Genomic DNA, 17,604 nt, shown 5'->3' on the forward strand with positions numbered 1-17,604 from the left:
CAATCCAAAAGAACCATGGTGATGAATTTGTGTGTTACACGATCAACACATCAAGTAAACCTCAACGACCTCAATAATAAAACATAAAAGATCAGGCCATGCACTGCGGGTACATAAGCCACACATGTGATATTCAGGAGGACAGTGTGAACAGTACTTCATATTCACAACCATAACCACAGGCAGTGACAAAAAGTAAGAGAGATCCATTCTTTTGAGAACTACAGCAACAGTATATTACAACGACGGTCCAAATGACCCATGGCCGAAAGGAGGAACAAACCGTTACTGTCTGCCATTATAACTGCATTAACCCAAAGCATATACTGTACTGTAGTAACACATTTTTAGAAGATTAAAAGTAAAATATGAGGTGAGATCTAACAGTTGTCTGCCCATTTCCCAACACTTCCATCTTCACTCCTCACACAAACTGCTGGTATTGAAACAGCACATCTCTGATACAAGACATTTAGGCTTTCAGAACACATATAGAGAAGGGATGGCAGGAATAAACAGGAGAACAATATTAAAATCACAGATTAGAAATGTGTGCACGCCGCCAGCGAAAATCAGGTAAAAACAATAGTCAAGATACATGGCAGTTAATCTACATTAGTTATGACAAAACTAGCAGCCCAAGTGAAACACATTTTCAGGTAGGGATACCACTGTTATCCAATCAGGAGAGAGGACTCATACAGGATAAGCCTGTGAAATTGGAAGTGATAAAACTAAAAAGCAGACAACATGAACTGAAAAAACACCTGTAATTTTAAACAAACTGATTGATTACTATCGAAATATGGATGGAGCTTTACATTTTTAACAAAACACTTTGTTTACTAAGGGGTATATCAAAGAGTGGGTGGATCCTGCAATCCTTAGGTACAAAGTTCACCCTCGCCTGAAGAAATGCGCATACTTCCCTTAACCACCAAGCAATTCAAGTGAGAATGGAAAGTTCACTCCAAGTTTATCTCTGTACAGTAAACCGTGTTTGAATCAATGATGTTACAAAACACTTATGATAATAAACCATATAAACTTGGATTTGGAGGTGACACAAGTGGTTCTCCCCATTGGAGTGCACTGGTCAAAAGGTGGTAAAAGTGGGCTCCAGTAATCAGGCTCTCTAATCTATAGACGCTGCTGTGTAGATGCAGTGTCGGTGGTGCACAGCCGCACACACATAGGTGTGTGCCGCTTGACACCGCAGTTATGGTTGCCGCTCTTGAGAAATCAGTTTATAAGCTCCTCTGAGCGATAGGTTAGAGTTATAGACTTGAGTACAGTAGTTTAGATTGCACCGTGCAATGAGTGCATGTCATGTTTTCTTGCATTTAGAATTAGATCAGTGGTTGGTTCTCAAACTTGGGGTCCCCAGATGATTAGCTTAATGTACAAAAATAATGTCTCACTCAACGGTAAACAAACCTAAAAGTGTATACAGGGTATCTGCACATTTATAAAGTCACAATTTAAGGACTTTCAAGACCATTTTAATACCAAACTGGCCAAACTGTCAAACATTAAGTAAGCAAGAGGCGAACATTGTGAAAATAGCTGATCTACAGGCTCACAACGCACTGCGAGGCGTTGTGAGCATGTAGATCTGCTATTTTCACAATATTTATCTGTGGAACCGAGTCACATTCAATGTAATACCTAACAATTCCAAGTGCTTGTCAGGGTGGGGGTCCCCAGTTCATATATGTTCATTTTGGGGGTCACAGCCTAAAAAGTTTGAGAACCCCTGAATTAGATGATTGGAAGATGGGGCATATGGGGGGAGCATCATGGGCATGGAAGGAGTGTGGGTGTCAGGGGTATCGGGGGCAGGGGCTTTCAGGTACTGTAGGACGAACCAAATACCCAAAGGTTGCTCTTTTCTGTTATCTAATCGGTGGTGCATTTGGGCCCTGCTGAAATCAAACCACTAATCCTCACAGAATTAACACCACTAAATACATTGAGGTTGGATTTCTTACCCTGACACTCAACACTGGTACAGTTAAAGTTAAACTATTTTAAGTTGCATACTACTATAATAGTAGTAGGCAGGCAGGAGTTAAGTGACAATTAGCCTCGGTACCCATTTGCGTTCGGAAGTGACACTTAATATTGGAGCAGTAAACATTAATAAGTAAGCATTAGTAATGTACATGGCTATAACACCAGAGAAAGCGTACCATGATATAGGTGTCTGGAGTATTGTTTTACTATTCAGCCAAGATAGTAACCAAACTTGATGAGGTTTTGAAAACATGGCTTGCCTTGAAGGCAAAATTTTAAGTAATTTGGGCAGCCATTAATCTACACACATTTGCAGGTCCCAATCTTACAGAACCACAACTACATTTCACTGCTGAGTGTCAAATAAAGCCCTAAAGATCACTTTAGTAAAATACACTAATGAAAGCAGGCTAGTAGAGGCTACCGGTGTATAAGTTGGCCTTTCTCATTTGACAGCAGTCCATCTGGTTGTTCCATGACTGTGACACTCATCTCCCTGGTGTATTTTTGTCATCCTCCTTCCCTCTCTCCAGGGTGATATGCTGGGCCAACCCCTTATAAGTCATTCACTTATTCCAGGAACTCACGGCTTGTGTAATGGCATTTATTTTGCCCCATGGGCAACATGGGATAGATTATGAAAAGCCAACATGAAACGGTAGGGCATTAATATCATGGGTTGGCTGTTAACAAATAAATGGGCCTTAAAAGGGAAATACACAAAGATAATTCCCATGTTCTAGTTATGATGTTCAGTTGAGTTCAAAACAAAGGTAACTGTCAAAGCTACAATAAGCCCTTTTGCAAATCCCGCCCCATTCTGCCCTGTTACTATGATAGGACATTTGACCCTGGGCAGATTGTTTTTATAATGGCAGTGAATGGGATTTTTTTTTCCCTTCATAGCCTCATTACAGCTATATAAAGTACCAAAGGAAAAACATCTAGGTGATATTAATAAAAAGGGAAGACAAAGGTACAGTAGTTACATTGCAAAACAGGGGGTTTACCCGAAAATATATGTTTTAATTTGTTTAATCCCAGTGGGACAGAATCCTCTTTGCAGATTATTTTATAGTGGTAGTGGATGGGATTTTTTTTCCCTTCATAGCCTCATTACAGCTATATAAAGTACCACAAAAAACACATCTACGTGATATTAATAAAAAGGGAAGAAAAAGGTACAGTAATTACATAGCAAAACAGTAGTTTTCCCCCCGAAAATAAATGTTTTAATTAGTTTAATCCTCTGGATCAGAAAGAGAATAGACCAAGCATTGCATCCTGGGTAGGAAGAGGACAGAACTATAATCCTAACCTCACATAATAGGCTGGCTTTTCGTAATTCTGCCCATTTAAAATATATGTACCCAATCGTGACTCTTAGACCATTGATATGGTCCATGTGAACTAGTTTGTTGAAGCTTATTCATTATGATGAGCGAGATCACGGCCGAGATCGCGGCCGTACCGGGCGATCGCCGTGTCGCGCACTGCGGACAGTTTTGAAAGCCACATTTAACATTCTCCAGAATCTCCACTGCACAAACTCCACCCCCGATAGCAAAAAGTGAATGTTTTTTTCTGGTTGGCCAGTCAGGGAGTCTCAGGGACCAATCAGAAGGCTGACAAACGGTCTATTGAGAAAGGCTATTATGTCCCATGGCCATTACCAGTGAATGCAACTTGATGACAAGAGTGACACTATACTAGGAAATAGAAATACAATGAGATACAGATTAACATGACAAGGTGTAGATAGATGTATGGTACAACCATAAATACTCAATACTATCCCATTTATTCAGACAATCGTTCTGCAGTTTGTTTCTATTTATCAGTGTCAGTTTCCGCTATCTGAATAAATTATAATATAACCTAAGAGCTCATCTAATTTAGATCCAAAAAAATAAGTAAAGAAGAATTGTAATATTTTGTTAAATAAATGAGTCATAAATCCATTCAGTAGGCCTAGGCTACTAGTAGCCTGCAAGGGGTAGGTCAATGCATTTTGTAGGCCAATCAAACAAGTTATACTGGTTAAACTCACTATTTTACATGGATTTGCATACAGGCAAAAATCTTCAATGCAGGTAGTGAACAACTTATGCTGACTGAGCTACACACTCAAACCTCAGTCTATTGGCATGAATGAAAGTGCTCGTATAATTTCCATAAGTATACAGTAGGCTTGCTGCATTATGACAATAACAGTCAATGGCAGGCTGACAGCTGAGAAAAACACAGAAGCTGCCACAGTCTGACAGCCGACAGACTGAGTTAGAAGAATGGGGGAGAGAGAGTTGTAGGCCACCTGTCTAATTACGTTCAGTTTGGACACAAGTCAAACAACAGATTAGCCTGCGATATAATTAATAATGAACCATTATGTTGCTCAATTGCGTAGGCTGAGTGAAAGTGTATCCTTTGTCTGAAACACAAGTCCACTCAAACAGTGTTTACAACATGAGAAGAGCCTTCTCGCCTGACTGGATTTCACTTCTGAGGGGCAAGACCCTTCCTCACTTGCAGTCCTAGAAAAAAAATGTTGTGCAAGTGATATAAGCCAAAAACGTTCTGAGCATCAGTAGAAAACATACCAACAGTGAAATACTCTTGTATTATTAATTAGCCTACAGTATAACTAAGTATAAATTTCAAGGTCTCCCCTTAACTCTGACAGTGTACAAATGGAACCAAATGGACCCGTTATTTGTACACTGTCAGAGTTACATACTTGTGTGGGTCAATTTAGACCACCCTAAAGGAACCCAGAGAGTCCCTGGCCTGGAATCAACTTTTTGAGAAACACTGGTATAACCCACAATTCAGGTCAGGACGATTTACAAGAAATTAGAATACACCTTCTTCCTTGTATTCCCAGTGTATTATTAATGACTTGAGCGTACAGCACCTGGGCCAACCTACCAGTTAGATTACATCACAAGATTTTTACAATTCTTCTCAAACCAACTGAACTTCCTTCAGTAACTGCCTGCCATGTGGCAGCTGCAGCCAACACGACCCGACCATCATCAGAACATAGCTGGGAACCAAACACCGCGCTGAACTGCAGCCCGACGCGGTATCAATAACATTACGCACGAACAAATAATTCAGTAGCACTTCTTCATGCAGTACAGTCAGTGTTGTCTAAAAAAATAGCATGATTCCCAGATAATAAGCGTTCAATCGTGTACTCACGTTTAGATGATGAGGAAGACAACAGCGGCTTGTCAGCCACTTGGACCTTTAAGTGCCAATTAAAAAACTCACATGACAGCTGTGTGTGGCACCAAAAAGTTGTCTGATCCAAGCTGAACTTTCCTCTGAGCAGCCAGCTGTTATTATGTCCACAATATTGTAACTAACTGGTCAGGTACCTACCGACAATCCAATCCACGCTGTAATATTGTTTTAATTGTCTCGTTCTTCTCACATTAGATTCAGTGCAGCCTGCTCTGCTCCGTGGTGTGCAGTGAGACTCAACTCAGTCAGCAGCAGCAAACACAGGAGAGACTAAACCGTCTAGAGGCGGGACGTTCGCGAACGAATACAGTCTTTTGAACGGCTCTTTGAAATGAACGATGGGATCCGGTTCGCAGTAGGGAGCCGTTCCTTTCTAAATGAACAGTGGTGGGAATCGGGAAAGTACTCAATTTTCTTTATTTTCTTTAAAAATATCAATAGGCCTACTACAATCAATGTGGAAATACTCTGCCACAAGTAGGCTAGAAGTTTGGAATTAAAATTGAGTAAAACTACAAAAGTATGTAATGTATCGGTATCAAAATGCACTTGAACTTAAAGTTGTACCATGTAACTTTTTTTATAAAACAAATCTTAAAATTGTCCTAACTGTTAAATTGCTAAAGTTTTAGAACACCCACTCCGTTATTTTCAGCTTCTGAAGCCTTCTCTTTATATGTTTTCTATGATCCTGGCCGTGGACCGGATTTCGCGCCAAAATGACGTAATCTGCATCATCTGTATACGTTGTGTATACGTTGCCCAATCACATCGCCGATCATGCACACATGGTACACTACCGGCCAATCACAGCTTATCTGCTCTGGTCTCCAGGAAGCGCCTCCGCTTGGCTACAGTGTTTACCATGGTGAAGGATTTTAACCTCTTAATCCACAAATCCTGGCCAGAAAATTACGTTCTACCATGCGTTCTACCCCTCCACGGATTACTATCGGTCGCGGTGGTTTGCGGCGCCGCTCCGGTGGTCCGCGGCGGTGGTCCGCGACGACTCCGGCCGAAAAACGGCCGAAAAAAGCAATACCGCTACTGACCACTAGTTGAACTTACACAGTATAGCTTTAAAGTAGGCTCTACCAGTAGTAGAAAGTACTCATTATGCAAAATGTCCGATTTCACAAGTTTTCCAATGAATAAAATGTAGATAATCTACATTTTATTCATTGGAAAACTTGTTCTTTTCCTTTTTGAAATAGCAGATCTACAATTAAGCTCACAATGCGTTGCATTGTAGATTCGCTATTTTCAAATGGCCTAAATGTATATGGCCAAAATGTAGGTCTATATAGGGTTGAACTTGAAGTGATTTGCAATTATGATCAAAATCTACAAAGTGACAAGTAACTAAAATGAGTCTTTTGAACGGCTCTTTGAAAGGAACGGATCTCAGAGATCCGGCTCACTTCAACGAGCCATAAATCCCATCTCTAGACTAAACGGAGCACCGTGCGAAAGGCGGTGCCTTCTGAGCGCCCCTGTAATGACGTCCAATGGGAACCCGAGCGATAAGAGTGTAAATTTATAGCGTGACGAATATGGATGCGCTGTCAGCAGTTCATGTCTACAGCTCCACTCGACCACTCCACTAGTCTCCGACCCACAAGAAGGACCCGATTCAGACTTTCAGAGTCATGTCCAGCGGTGGGAGTCTGGGAGAGGTGATTAATTACTCAAGCTTTAAAGTAAAAGTAGCAATAGTCCACTTCATTTTGCAGCAAAGCATTAATAATAATCTTTATTAATAGTAATAATCTTTGGCTTTGACTTATTATGAAGAATTGCACATTTAATTGTCTACTGATTGTAATTAAGAATTAATGTGTAGCCTATATTCCTTTAATGATGCTGGTAGAGGTTTCACCTATAATTTATATACATTTAATGAAAAAATAAATAAACACATTTGGCTCTGAGATAGTGTATAATGTAGTGCAGATGTAGCTAGTGTAGGTATAAAAAATTGAAATACTAAATTAAAAGTAGGCCTAGGCTACTTCAAAATTGTAGCATACATAGCCTACGTTTCACCACTTGTCATTGATTGATTGATTGATTGTTTGATTGAAGAATTGGTTGCATAGGAAAAAGGTACAGTTTCAAATCTGGGTTCTGTGGAGCTACCTCTGGATTGGAGCTGCCTCTGGATTTTGTCAGGTACATGGATGGCGGTATCTTGGTGATGTAGTGTATCTTGTACCAGGCCCGTTGCAAGATGCTGTACTCTGTCAGCTACCGTGTGCCACCCCACGCTTATATCTAGTGATAAGCGGTAAGGTGGGCCCAAGAAGGAAGGCCAAGCAGGACCCTAATCAGTTTGTTTTGGGCTGTTTGGAGCTTTGACTTAAGGCAACTGGGATACCATACGAGGACTCCATAGTCAAGGAGGGGCAGAATGAGTGCACCTTCTAATCTAGAGTCTTGATTACCTTGGTAGTCATTTTTTCACTAGAAAGGTTTGCCTCTAAGATGCAACCCAGATAGGAGATTTTTCTTGTTATCACAGTATCACCTTGATTGTGAAGTTATCGACTTTGCTATTTAGTTCACAGCTGAGGGCCTTTTCTACGTGATATTTGTCACTGCCTGAGAGTAGGAGAGCTGAGTCATCCGCGAACAGGAACAGATTGCAGTCACAAGCAGAGATGACATGTCGTTTACATATATTAGGAACAACAGAGGCTCTAGTATGCTTCCTTGAGGAACTCTGCAGTTTACTGGGAGGGTGGGGGGCAGGGTTCCAGGCAGAGTTCCGTTGACCCCACCAAGTAAGATTGCATCCATCTCACTGCTGTGCTGTTGAGACCGATAGCTTTTAATTTGTCAATCAGAATGGAGTGATCTACGTGTCAAATGCATGCTGGAGGTCCAGCATGACCATGCCGCAATATTTGCCCAAGTCTAGAGGAGGCATGTGTCTGTGGAATGGACACATGCCAGATTGGAACTCATAAATCAAATTATTCTCTTCTAGATATCTAGCAACCTGTTCATGCCCAAGAGACAAGTTGTTGTAGCCAAGTGTGGCATGTCTAGTATTCTAGATTTGAATATGTGTGGCTAAAGAAATGTGATGCCCTACATCCCATAGCCTGAAAGCGTGACGGGTCGGGAACGATGCAAATTAGGGGAAATAGCTCTCCTCGTTGGCTATAGTGAGAGAACGATGCAAATGAGGGAAGGTGGGTTTGAAGGAGATGTTGAACAGGCTACAACCTGATAAAAACTAAACTCATGACCAAGAAAACATCATTTGCATGAAATTATGTGAGTAGTAGAGCATAGGAAAGAGAATGAATGACCCTATCAAAATGCAAGTTTAGAAATGTTTTAATAAAAAAAAGATTTCAGAATAATTACAATGACAAAGCATGAAATACAATATAAGATTTTATAAGCAGTACTGTAGCTAGAGTGTGGAGCATTCAAATCCTGGTAGTGGGCACAACCTTTTAACCTGCGCCACCCGGATGCCCCGAAATATTTGGACATTTTCTCGGAATTGGAAATAATGAAAGGAGAACCTTTCCGTGTTTTGTATGCTAGTATGCAAAGATATTATCTGACTTGAATCCCAGCTTGTCCAGATTTGGCAGACAGGCGTATTGGATCATGGGTGGAGGACCACATAGGACGACCAGGACATCACTGGACGCAGGAGGGAGGTGGTCTTTGATCATGTCAGCGTTCACAAACCCTGAACTGTAGCTCCAATCTAATGGTCAAGAGAACAGAAAACAGGCGAGATAGAGAGAAAGAAGTTCATTGTTGCGACCGTCAGGTTGCAGTTACTATCAAAACCTCCACCGGCTGTCTGTCAGTCACGTCACGTCACACTTTTGCCCTACTCTCTGCCACCGTTGCCCCTATCCATGCCATACTTTGCACACACACTCCTTGCCTGCCAAACCACAACCTTCACCCCACATTTCTCACATGGCCCTCTTCTAGCGCCACCATCAGGCAGATTCTTGCAAAACACATTTTTGTACACTGCACCAACAGATTCTGCCCTAAATCACACAAAGCGGTACACAGTATCTCTAAAGTCATGTCATCAACATGGATCTGTCCCATTTCTCATATTCCCTCCCGATTGGCTACCATTGCCTTCTAAAGTTTGTGTATGCGACCTGGCGGTCGCTTATTTCCCGATTAGGGAGTCTTACTGGTATTATTTATATGATAACAGACTCTAATACTATTTATACACAGGCTAGGTGAATATCTGAGTGAAAGAATAGAATATGATTCAGTGCTTATTTTCTGGAACACATCTTCTGGGACTGAGGTGTCCTTTGTTCTGCTGTCTTTCTACATAGCATGGCTTATAAACATTTCTGACTAATTATTGATGCTATATCATATGACTAAATATGTTGTATATAATGTTTTAAACTTGGGATAGACTAGGCCTAGGGATTTACTTTTCCAGTTTGTATTATTCGTTCTTGAGAGTATAAGTGGATTCTGAACGAATGTACAGTGAGGAAATTCCAGGCTTTTTAGCATTTTTTCCTCCTTTTTTCTTTATAAAACCAGATAAAGATGCCTTTGGGAACACTTAGAGCTATATTAATTTAAAAAATAGTTAAACTTTATAAGTATTGTTTAACACTTGCTATGCATTCCATGTCTATAATGCATTCGAATGACTTTTAAGATCAAGTACAAATACGTCACAATATTCTTACAACACTGTGTCATTCCAGTTATAAGCACTCAAGTATGGTTATAAAGCAGTGAGTTACCCTGTGGAGGTTTGTCTAGTGTGAACCAGAGGTTGAGCTTATCAGGATGATTCCTCTTCACCTCCTCCAACTCTTCTCTCAACAGAATGTCTTTCTCAGTCTGAGAGGGGAAAAGAGGAATATTATTCAAGTCTGTAATCTTTCAGTCGTAAATCGTAATTATTTTGGTCAAGCATTATAGTTGTGTGACAAAGTACTGCATAAATTAGACTTTACTGTGGAATGTAAATACTTCTAACCACTCCTTATTTGACTGTTAGGGCTAAATACTATAGGCCTGCTCCTGTTTTCCCTCTACACGAAATAACTTTGGCTAAGAAATAGCCGATCCACAAGCTCACAATGCATTACGTTGTGAGTTTGTTCGCCAAATGTTAGCCCCAGAATGGTGATTGGTGATGATTCAAGGTTGGGATTACTAGATGTGAAGTGAGGCACACCTGATTGGCGAATATAAGAGAGCACATGGTGTGGTCAGAAGGGTCAGCTGTGATGGCACGAATCAACTGCAACATTGGAGTGATACCTGGAAAAGACAAAGGACAGGAGATGGTTTAAACTTGCCTGGTTAAAACCAGACTGCACTCAACACCACCCCCTGGTGGTAGTTAGCCCGCCCCCCAGAAAAAGAATCTCTCCCCGAAATTCCAGACTCTCTTCCCAAAACGAAGTGTGTGATAGAGTCTGGTTTATTAACCAGGCAAGGTTTAAACATACATTATATATCAGTGCTGTCGGGCAGAAACCTTGTATGTCCAAACCAGCTACTTTTCAGGAAATTGAAAAAAGAGCAGGTGTCCCAATAGATCCAATATGTACAGTTGTTATTTTGTCATAAGCTCTCGTTAATACTTTTCATTGGTTCAATATTTATAAATGCCACAGACAAAAGAAACCACTGTCAACCTGGTGTCCATATTTTGGGCGTGTCATTAGAGGTGAATATTAAAAAAGAATACGTTAAATATGTCATTTTACACAGAATAAGCCCATTCCCAAGATACAACGCAACCTTTCATGGTTGGATGTGACTTATGGCGGCTACTACTGTTACTGTATAGGAATAAAGAAACTGCTGGCTTACTGTGTCTAAAAATACATATTTAGCCACTTGTACGCATGCCCCCATGCGTACGCATGCCCCACATTTTAGCACGGCAAACGCGATAGAACAATAGAACGAAGCAAATGAAAACATTTTAACACTCACTTTTTCTTTTCTCTAATTACCATCTAAAATATCCCTTGTTGTAAAAAAAAAAAAAAAATTGTCCTTTAAAATAACAGATATACAAGCTCACATGCATGTCGTAACAATGTCTAAAATAGAACATTCATTTATTAACAAAAGAAACAATGATATAGGATATTATATGTCATTTGGTATATTATATGGACCTTGAGTATGAATTAAAGATTTAATTTAATATACTGTATTTGTAATACATTAATTAACAAGGACGTTATCTGTGCAAACAATGCAGTATGCCATGAAAGTCCCTCCCAGATCTACTAGTGGTGTGCCGTAGGTAGATGTAAAACTACTTAACATCATTGGATGTAATGATCCAAATTAAAGAGAGTGAAAATATTTGTCAAAATAATCAGCGGCTTTACTCATCTCTCACTCTCACAGACACAGATATACAGTCTATAAGTCCCATAATTTGAAACAAATTACGCAGTGGACATAAATTGTGAATAGATTTATCATCACTGCAAAGTGTAGAGATCGTTCCCTAAATTCACATGTTCATGCAAGCGTGCATTATTTATAGATTAGAATAGAACAGAAATGTAAATTAACCTGTTCCACCAGCGATCATGGCAATGTGTTTAAACTTCTTCGTCTTGGGCTCAGACTTCTTGTCAGGTCGGATGGAAAATTTACCTGAAAGAAATACACGACAATGTTATGCTACACTGCCATCTGTTGGCCATAAAAGGTTAATGACATTCAAAAGTAACAGCTCAATACAAGGCCAGTAGAGATGGTAGTCTTCCTCTCTCTCTCTCTAGTTCTCACTCACTCACTCTCTTTCTCACTCACTCACCATTCCCATTGTACACCAGCAGCCCATTGGGTCCTCTAAAGTCAATGGTATCTCCTATAGCCATGTCATTCAGGTACTGAGACATCTTTCCTCCCTCTGGAAAGGAAGGATGGCTGTTCTTGAAGTATACCTAACAAAAATAATTTTAATTTCAGTCTCATATTGAATTATACTGAAAGACCCCCCAAGTGAGCACAAGTCTGTTGACACTTCAGTTTATTACAAGTTTTTGTAGCACTTCTATCTGTCTCTGATACTGTTACCTTTGGCCTGAGAGCAATGTACTGTAGCAACCTGGTGAGAATTGGTCAATAGATTACATGGTTTGGCTACAAATTAAAAAACAAACATCACAAATCAATTTACAAATGTCAAACTTTATGTATGATGTGGATATGAAAAGCTGCTTATAGCTATACAAGATAAAAACCATGATGTTGATAGTGATACCTGTACAGTCTCTATGATCTATAATATAAGTGTTATGTTATCTCTAGTATTAACCATTTAAGACCTGTCTAATTTGTCGAAGGCCTAAAATAAAATCACACCCACTGATGTGAAGTGTGAAGTGAGCGGTGCCTTAAAAATCAAACCCAAGTTTGAAGTGAGCGGTGGTGTGTGTGTGTGTGTGTGTGTGTGTGTGTGTGTGTGTGTGTGTGTGTGTGTGTGTGTGTGTGTGCGCGCGTGTGCGTGTGTGTGTGTGTGTGTGTGTGTGTGTGTGTGTGTGTGTGTGACCCCCCCTCCCTGTGTGTGTGTGTGTGTGTGTGTGTGTGTGTGTGTGTGTGTGTGTGTGTGTGTTGCAGTTGATTTTCAGGCTAGACGCAACAGCACCCTCTTTGGTCAACCAATGGCACTCCAGGCTACAGACCCACAGACAGACATACATACATACATACATACATACACTGATACACACATGGCCGTGCGTGCGTGCGTGCGTGCGTGCGTGCGTGCGTGCGTGCGTGCGTGCGTGCGTGCGTGTGCGAGCGTGTTTGTTGCAATTGATGCTCAGGCTAGACTCCGCATCAGGCTACAGACACATACGCGGATACACACTCCTGCATACACCTCAGGCTACAGACATACACACACGGCCATTCTAAGGAGCGGCGTCACCACCGCTCAAAAAAAAGAAAAGTCCTGCGAAGCTTGACCAATGCCATGCTTTGCGGGACATACGGACGCCGGACATACGGACAGTTAGCAACACTCAAAAATACCTGATACCTCAAAAATACCTGAACTACAAACATTTAGATCAGCAGTTTTTTTGTATTTTTGCTAAAATAAAATACATTTAAAAATACCTTAACCACAAGATCAACGTATCCTTGGTCTTCATCGCTGGTTACTGGAGTATAGGCTCTGACCACCAGACTCCCATTCACCTTAGCTGACAGATACACATGTTGTCCTGCAGAGGAGAGGCACGACAAATGGGGGTCAGAAGATTTGGATCATATTCCAGTGGACAGAATATTTGAGGACATTTGCAGCAGATGAGAAAAGGAGACAATGGAATTAGACAGGCGTAATACTATTCTGCTGGGCAGACCAGTAGAATATAAAGTAGAGTGAGAATGTATGTGGAAGTAATAGGCAAGTTGCAGCCTCTCTAAATCTCTAAATCTGTCCTATGGTCACGGTGAGTCAGGGGTAAGGAGCAAAGTGCAGGACAGTGAAGCAGAGGCAGTGCAGTACGAATGGGGTTTATCTATCTATCTTCTATCTGTCTATAGATTCCAGAAATCCTGTCTGTCTGTCTGTCTGTCTGTCTGTCTGTCTGTCTGTCTGTCTGTCTGTCTGTGTTTACGCCAATGACAGGCCATGGGCAAAAGGTGACATCATATAATCAAGGCATAGGCTGCATACAGGTATTTATTCAGTTTATAAAAACACAGTAAAACACACATATCCGGAAACAAAATCTTAAAAATATAGTATCTATCTACAGTATGTCTGTGTTTCTGTCTAAACTAATTTGCAGAGAGCCATGAACGTTCCACATGAGGAGAGAGAGAGCAGAGTATTAATAACATTGGTACAGTACCTACTGGCAGTCCAAGGACATGGTCTGGAGAGTGAAGGCCAAAGCGAAACCTCTTGGTATCATGGCTAATGTCCTGGACAAGGAAAACAAGGGACAACAAACAACGCTTTTCATCATGATAATTGGTCTGATATGTTTGATATTCATGTTTGATAACTATATCGGAATTTAAAAAGTGTGTTAACCACACTGAACCTATTTTGGGAAAATGTGTGAGAATTTGTCAAAACCTTTAAAAATTAAAATCCAAGATTGCCAATCTACTGTATAAGCTCATAAACACGTCACATCGCACACAATTTGTTGTGAGCTTGTAGATCACTATTTTTGCTACTGTATTTGTCATACAAAGAAGCAGTGATGCTACTAGCCCTGCATCCTGTGTCCCTGACGCATATTTTTTTGAAAGGACGCATTAAGCTAAGCATCACTGCATCCCAGGGATGCATACAACTCTATCCTTTCTGCTATCAGTCATTTCACTGCACCAGCTGAGCTGCATGTGGTGGAGTCTCCACAGCTGTGCGTTCTGGCATTATTGATGAGATGATTGAGAACATCTTGTAAATCCATCCTTCCCACCCTTTAAACTACATACAAGTAGCTATTTGCCACCATTTCTTAAATCAAAGTCCTTTGTGATGTTGTCACCGTTGATACATATAGATAAATAGATAGATACCTTTATTATCGCAAGGGGGAAAATCAGTAAGAAGAAAAAATAAAAATAAAAGAAACAAGAACAGAGTACAGTAAAGAGCAAGGTACATCAAGAGAGTGAATGAATAATAATGTGTGTGTCGTTGCGGGACCCATAAAATTATTCTGGGACCCATTTGAATGACCACCTGTGGGACCCATTACATTGAAAACCTAGCAACATCACAGAAGAAGTATGTACAGTTGTTATGAAAATACCCCCCCAACTGATTGAAGCGTGTGTAGCAGTCACCTCTTTGTCTATAAGACGGAGTGGCACTTTGGCTGTTGCATCCTGCAGTGTGACAGGTAACTTCTTCTTCTTCCCTCCTCCAGATCCCCTCAGGAAGAGGTACAGCACTGACACTATTAGCACCGAAACAGCCACAAATACCTGTGTGACAAACGCACGCATGCGCACGCACGCACGCACGCACGCACGCACGCAAACACACACACACACAAACACACACACACACACACACACACACACACACAATACTATCAGCAACTATTTGTACACATTTTCAAAAATAGCCTTAAAGGGATATTTCACTTTGATTGATTGATTTTATTTGATAAATTCACATAGAATTATCTGGACAGCACAAAAAGTCCAAGGACTTAATTCCGTTGCGTATCCAAAAACAACAATTCATATAGTAACTGGCTAATATGTCATTCTAAAAATCCCTATACTAAAACATTTTCACACTTTCAAAAAAACCTTTTGTCATTTCATCGTCTAATCAGGCTTTTGGGAACACCCAGGACAGTTTTTGAATTTCTTCATTCAGTATTTAGATATTTGATATTAATTTCTACCCATTTCCCCCCTTCCAGGACCTTCCTATACAAACCCATTATAACTTCAAACTCCATTTTAACCATTACAGATTCAATTAAAACAACTGTCCTTTTTTCTGGTGACTCCGGCTAACACCCTCCGAATACGTGAGCAGGCCGTGTTTTTTTTCGTTGATTTCTATAAATCTTTGGGGGAAATGAAAATTATTAAATACAATAAAAGATTATAAAAAATAAATGAAAAAAGTTATCGAAAAAACACATCCTGGAAGGGGGCAAAATTGGGGAAATGAAGAAATTCAAAAACTGTCTTGGGTGTTTCCAAAAGCCCAATTAGACGATAGAATGACAAAAAGTTTTTTTGAGAGTGAAATATCCCTTTAACTGCAAGATCACAAAGCAAACTTGTAAGACTGTTTTGGGAAGTGTGAATAGGGCTTAAGTGGTTCAGCAAAATAGAAAATCAGTTGATGTGTATTTTATATAATTTTTTCTGTGTCACACCCCCCCTCCCCTGTCTTTTTGATACTTGGATGCATTGATTAGAGAGACGACAAACGAGCACAATACACGTTTGACACTTTTATGGCCCAATCAGTCAACTCAGTGCACAACCCCTTTGAAGTTCAAAGGGATCAACTAAGAGCGGGGCGAGCTAATTGGTGGCCGAACTCTCAAAAACTCTGGATCGCTTTTCCCAAAATCTTGCATCGGTCGGGCTCTAGATACATTATTATGGCATCAATGTCCCATGGCAAACATATTTGGATACAAGTGTTGTATTTCGTCACTTTTGGAGCACCGTTGCATATGACTTATGCAACGAATATGGACATTTACTCTAAGCATTCTGTTGCTTTTGTTTAGGCTGTTTTTAGTCTTGTATGTTCTGTGTGCATTGGTTTCCTTTTTACTGGCCTCTGCATCAACCAAGTGAACCAACTCACCCTAGGTAACCTTTTGACTGTGGAGTTGAGCAGGGACGTGCAGAGAATGTTAGAGAGGCAGGGGCTGAAATTTCTAAAAGGGCCTTTTGGTGAAAATATCGAAAATAGCAGACCTCCAAGCTCACAACAGCTTGGAGGTCGGCTATTTTCGGTGCTTGATACCAGACTGATCTAAGCATAATCAAGTCAATACTGGAAATGTGACGTACGGCATGCATTTCTAGAGAGGGCAATTCTTTCAACATAAGACATTTCAAGTTCAGGAAAGTTTGGACAAGGCGATTCTCTTGAATGCTGCCTTCAGGTATATGGCATGGAAAGATGGCATTTGCATTTCTTTCACCATAGTAAAAACTGCATTCATGGTCTGGAGAGGGCACTCTTTACAGACGGATAAAAGGGCAGGGGCTCAAGCCCCCTTTGATGTCTATGTGTGCACGTGCCTGGAGTTGAGGCAGAATTTGAATCCTTATTTTCTTCTCACAAAAGGTCAGTGGTTTATCAATTAGTTTATATAGTAACTTGTATAATCATGCAAATAGAGCTTTTTGTGCACAACACCAACAGCAATATTATCCAAGCATGTCTATTCAAGCAAATACATATTACATACTGTACTCTGTACATACTAACCCACATTAGCCATACTGAATGACATATGATCTAGATACAATATATGATCTAGATACAATACAACACACTGAATCTATAGATTCCTTTGTTTCCACAAAGGAATCTACTGTATAGACTCCTTTGTTTCCACAAATGAATTACAGTATAGACAGTGCACTGTCAAGGACTGCATGGTTGAAATAGTGATACAAGGCTAACATATAATAACCAATAACAAGATATTGATATTGAAATTATAAATTGAGTCTTACTAAAGGCTGGTCCATTGCTAATCCTCCTGTGCACTCTGTACAGTCCCTGATATCAGAGTAAAAAAGAAGTTGCTTCAAGAGAATCAAGACCTTTGGAACGTTGCTCTCTCTTTTTCTCTCTCTCTCTCT

The 17,604-nt window shown here is 40.4% G+C and overlaps 1 protein-coding gene across 1 annotated transcript; it reads right to left on the reverse strand.

The window, feature by feature from the left end:
- Window positions 1-8,594: 8,594 nt before the first annotated feature.
- Window positions 8,595-17,604, reverse strand: cyb5r2 (cytochrome b5 reductase 2). Its single transcript, XM_080736453.1, has 9 exons — window positions 17,476-17,604; window positions 15,091-15,231; window positions 14,139-14,211; window positions 13,396-13,502; window positions 12,086-12,215; window positions 11,839-11,922; window positions 10,472-10,557; window positions 10,032-10,131; window positions 8,595-8,995 (listed from the first exon to the last, which is right to left on the reverse strand). The coding sequence occupies exons 1-9, from the start codon at window positions 17,488-17,490 to the stop codon at window positions 8,823-8,825; spliced, it is 909 nt and encodes a 302-aa protein (XP_080592579.1). The 5' UTR covers window positions 17,491-17,604; the 3' UTR covers window positions 8,595-8,822.

Source organism: Nannobrachium achirus (genome assembly GCF_963921795.1).
Source record: "Nannobrachium achirus genome assembly, chromosome: 11".
Lineage (NCBI taxonomy): Eukaryota > Metazoa > Chordata > Actinopteri > Myctophiformes > Myctophidae > Nannobrachium > Nannobrachium achirus.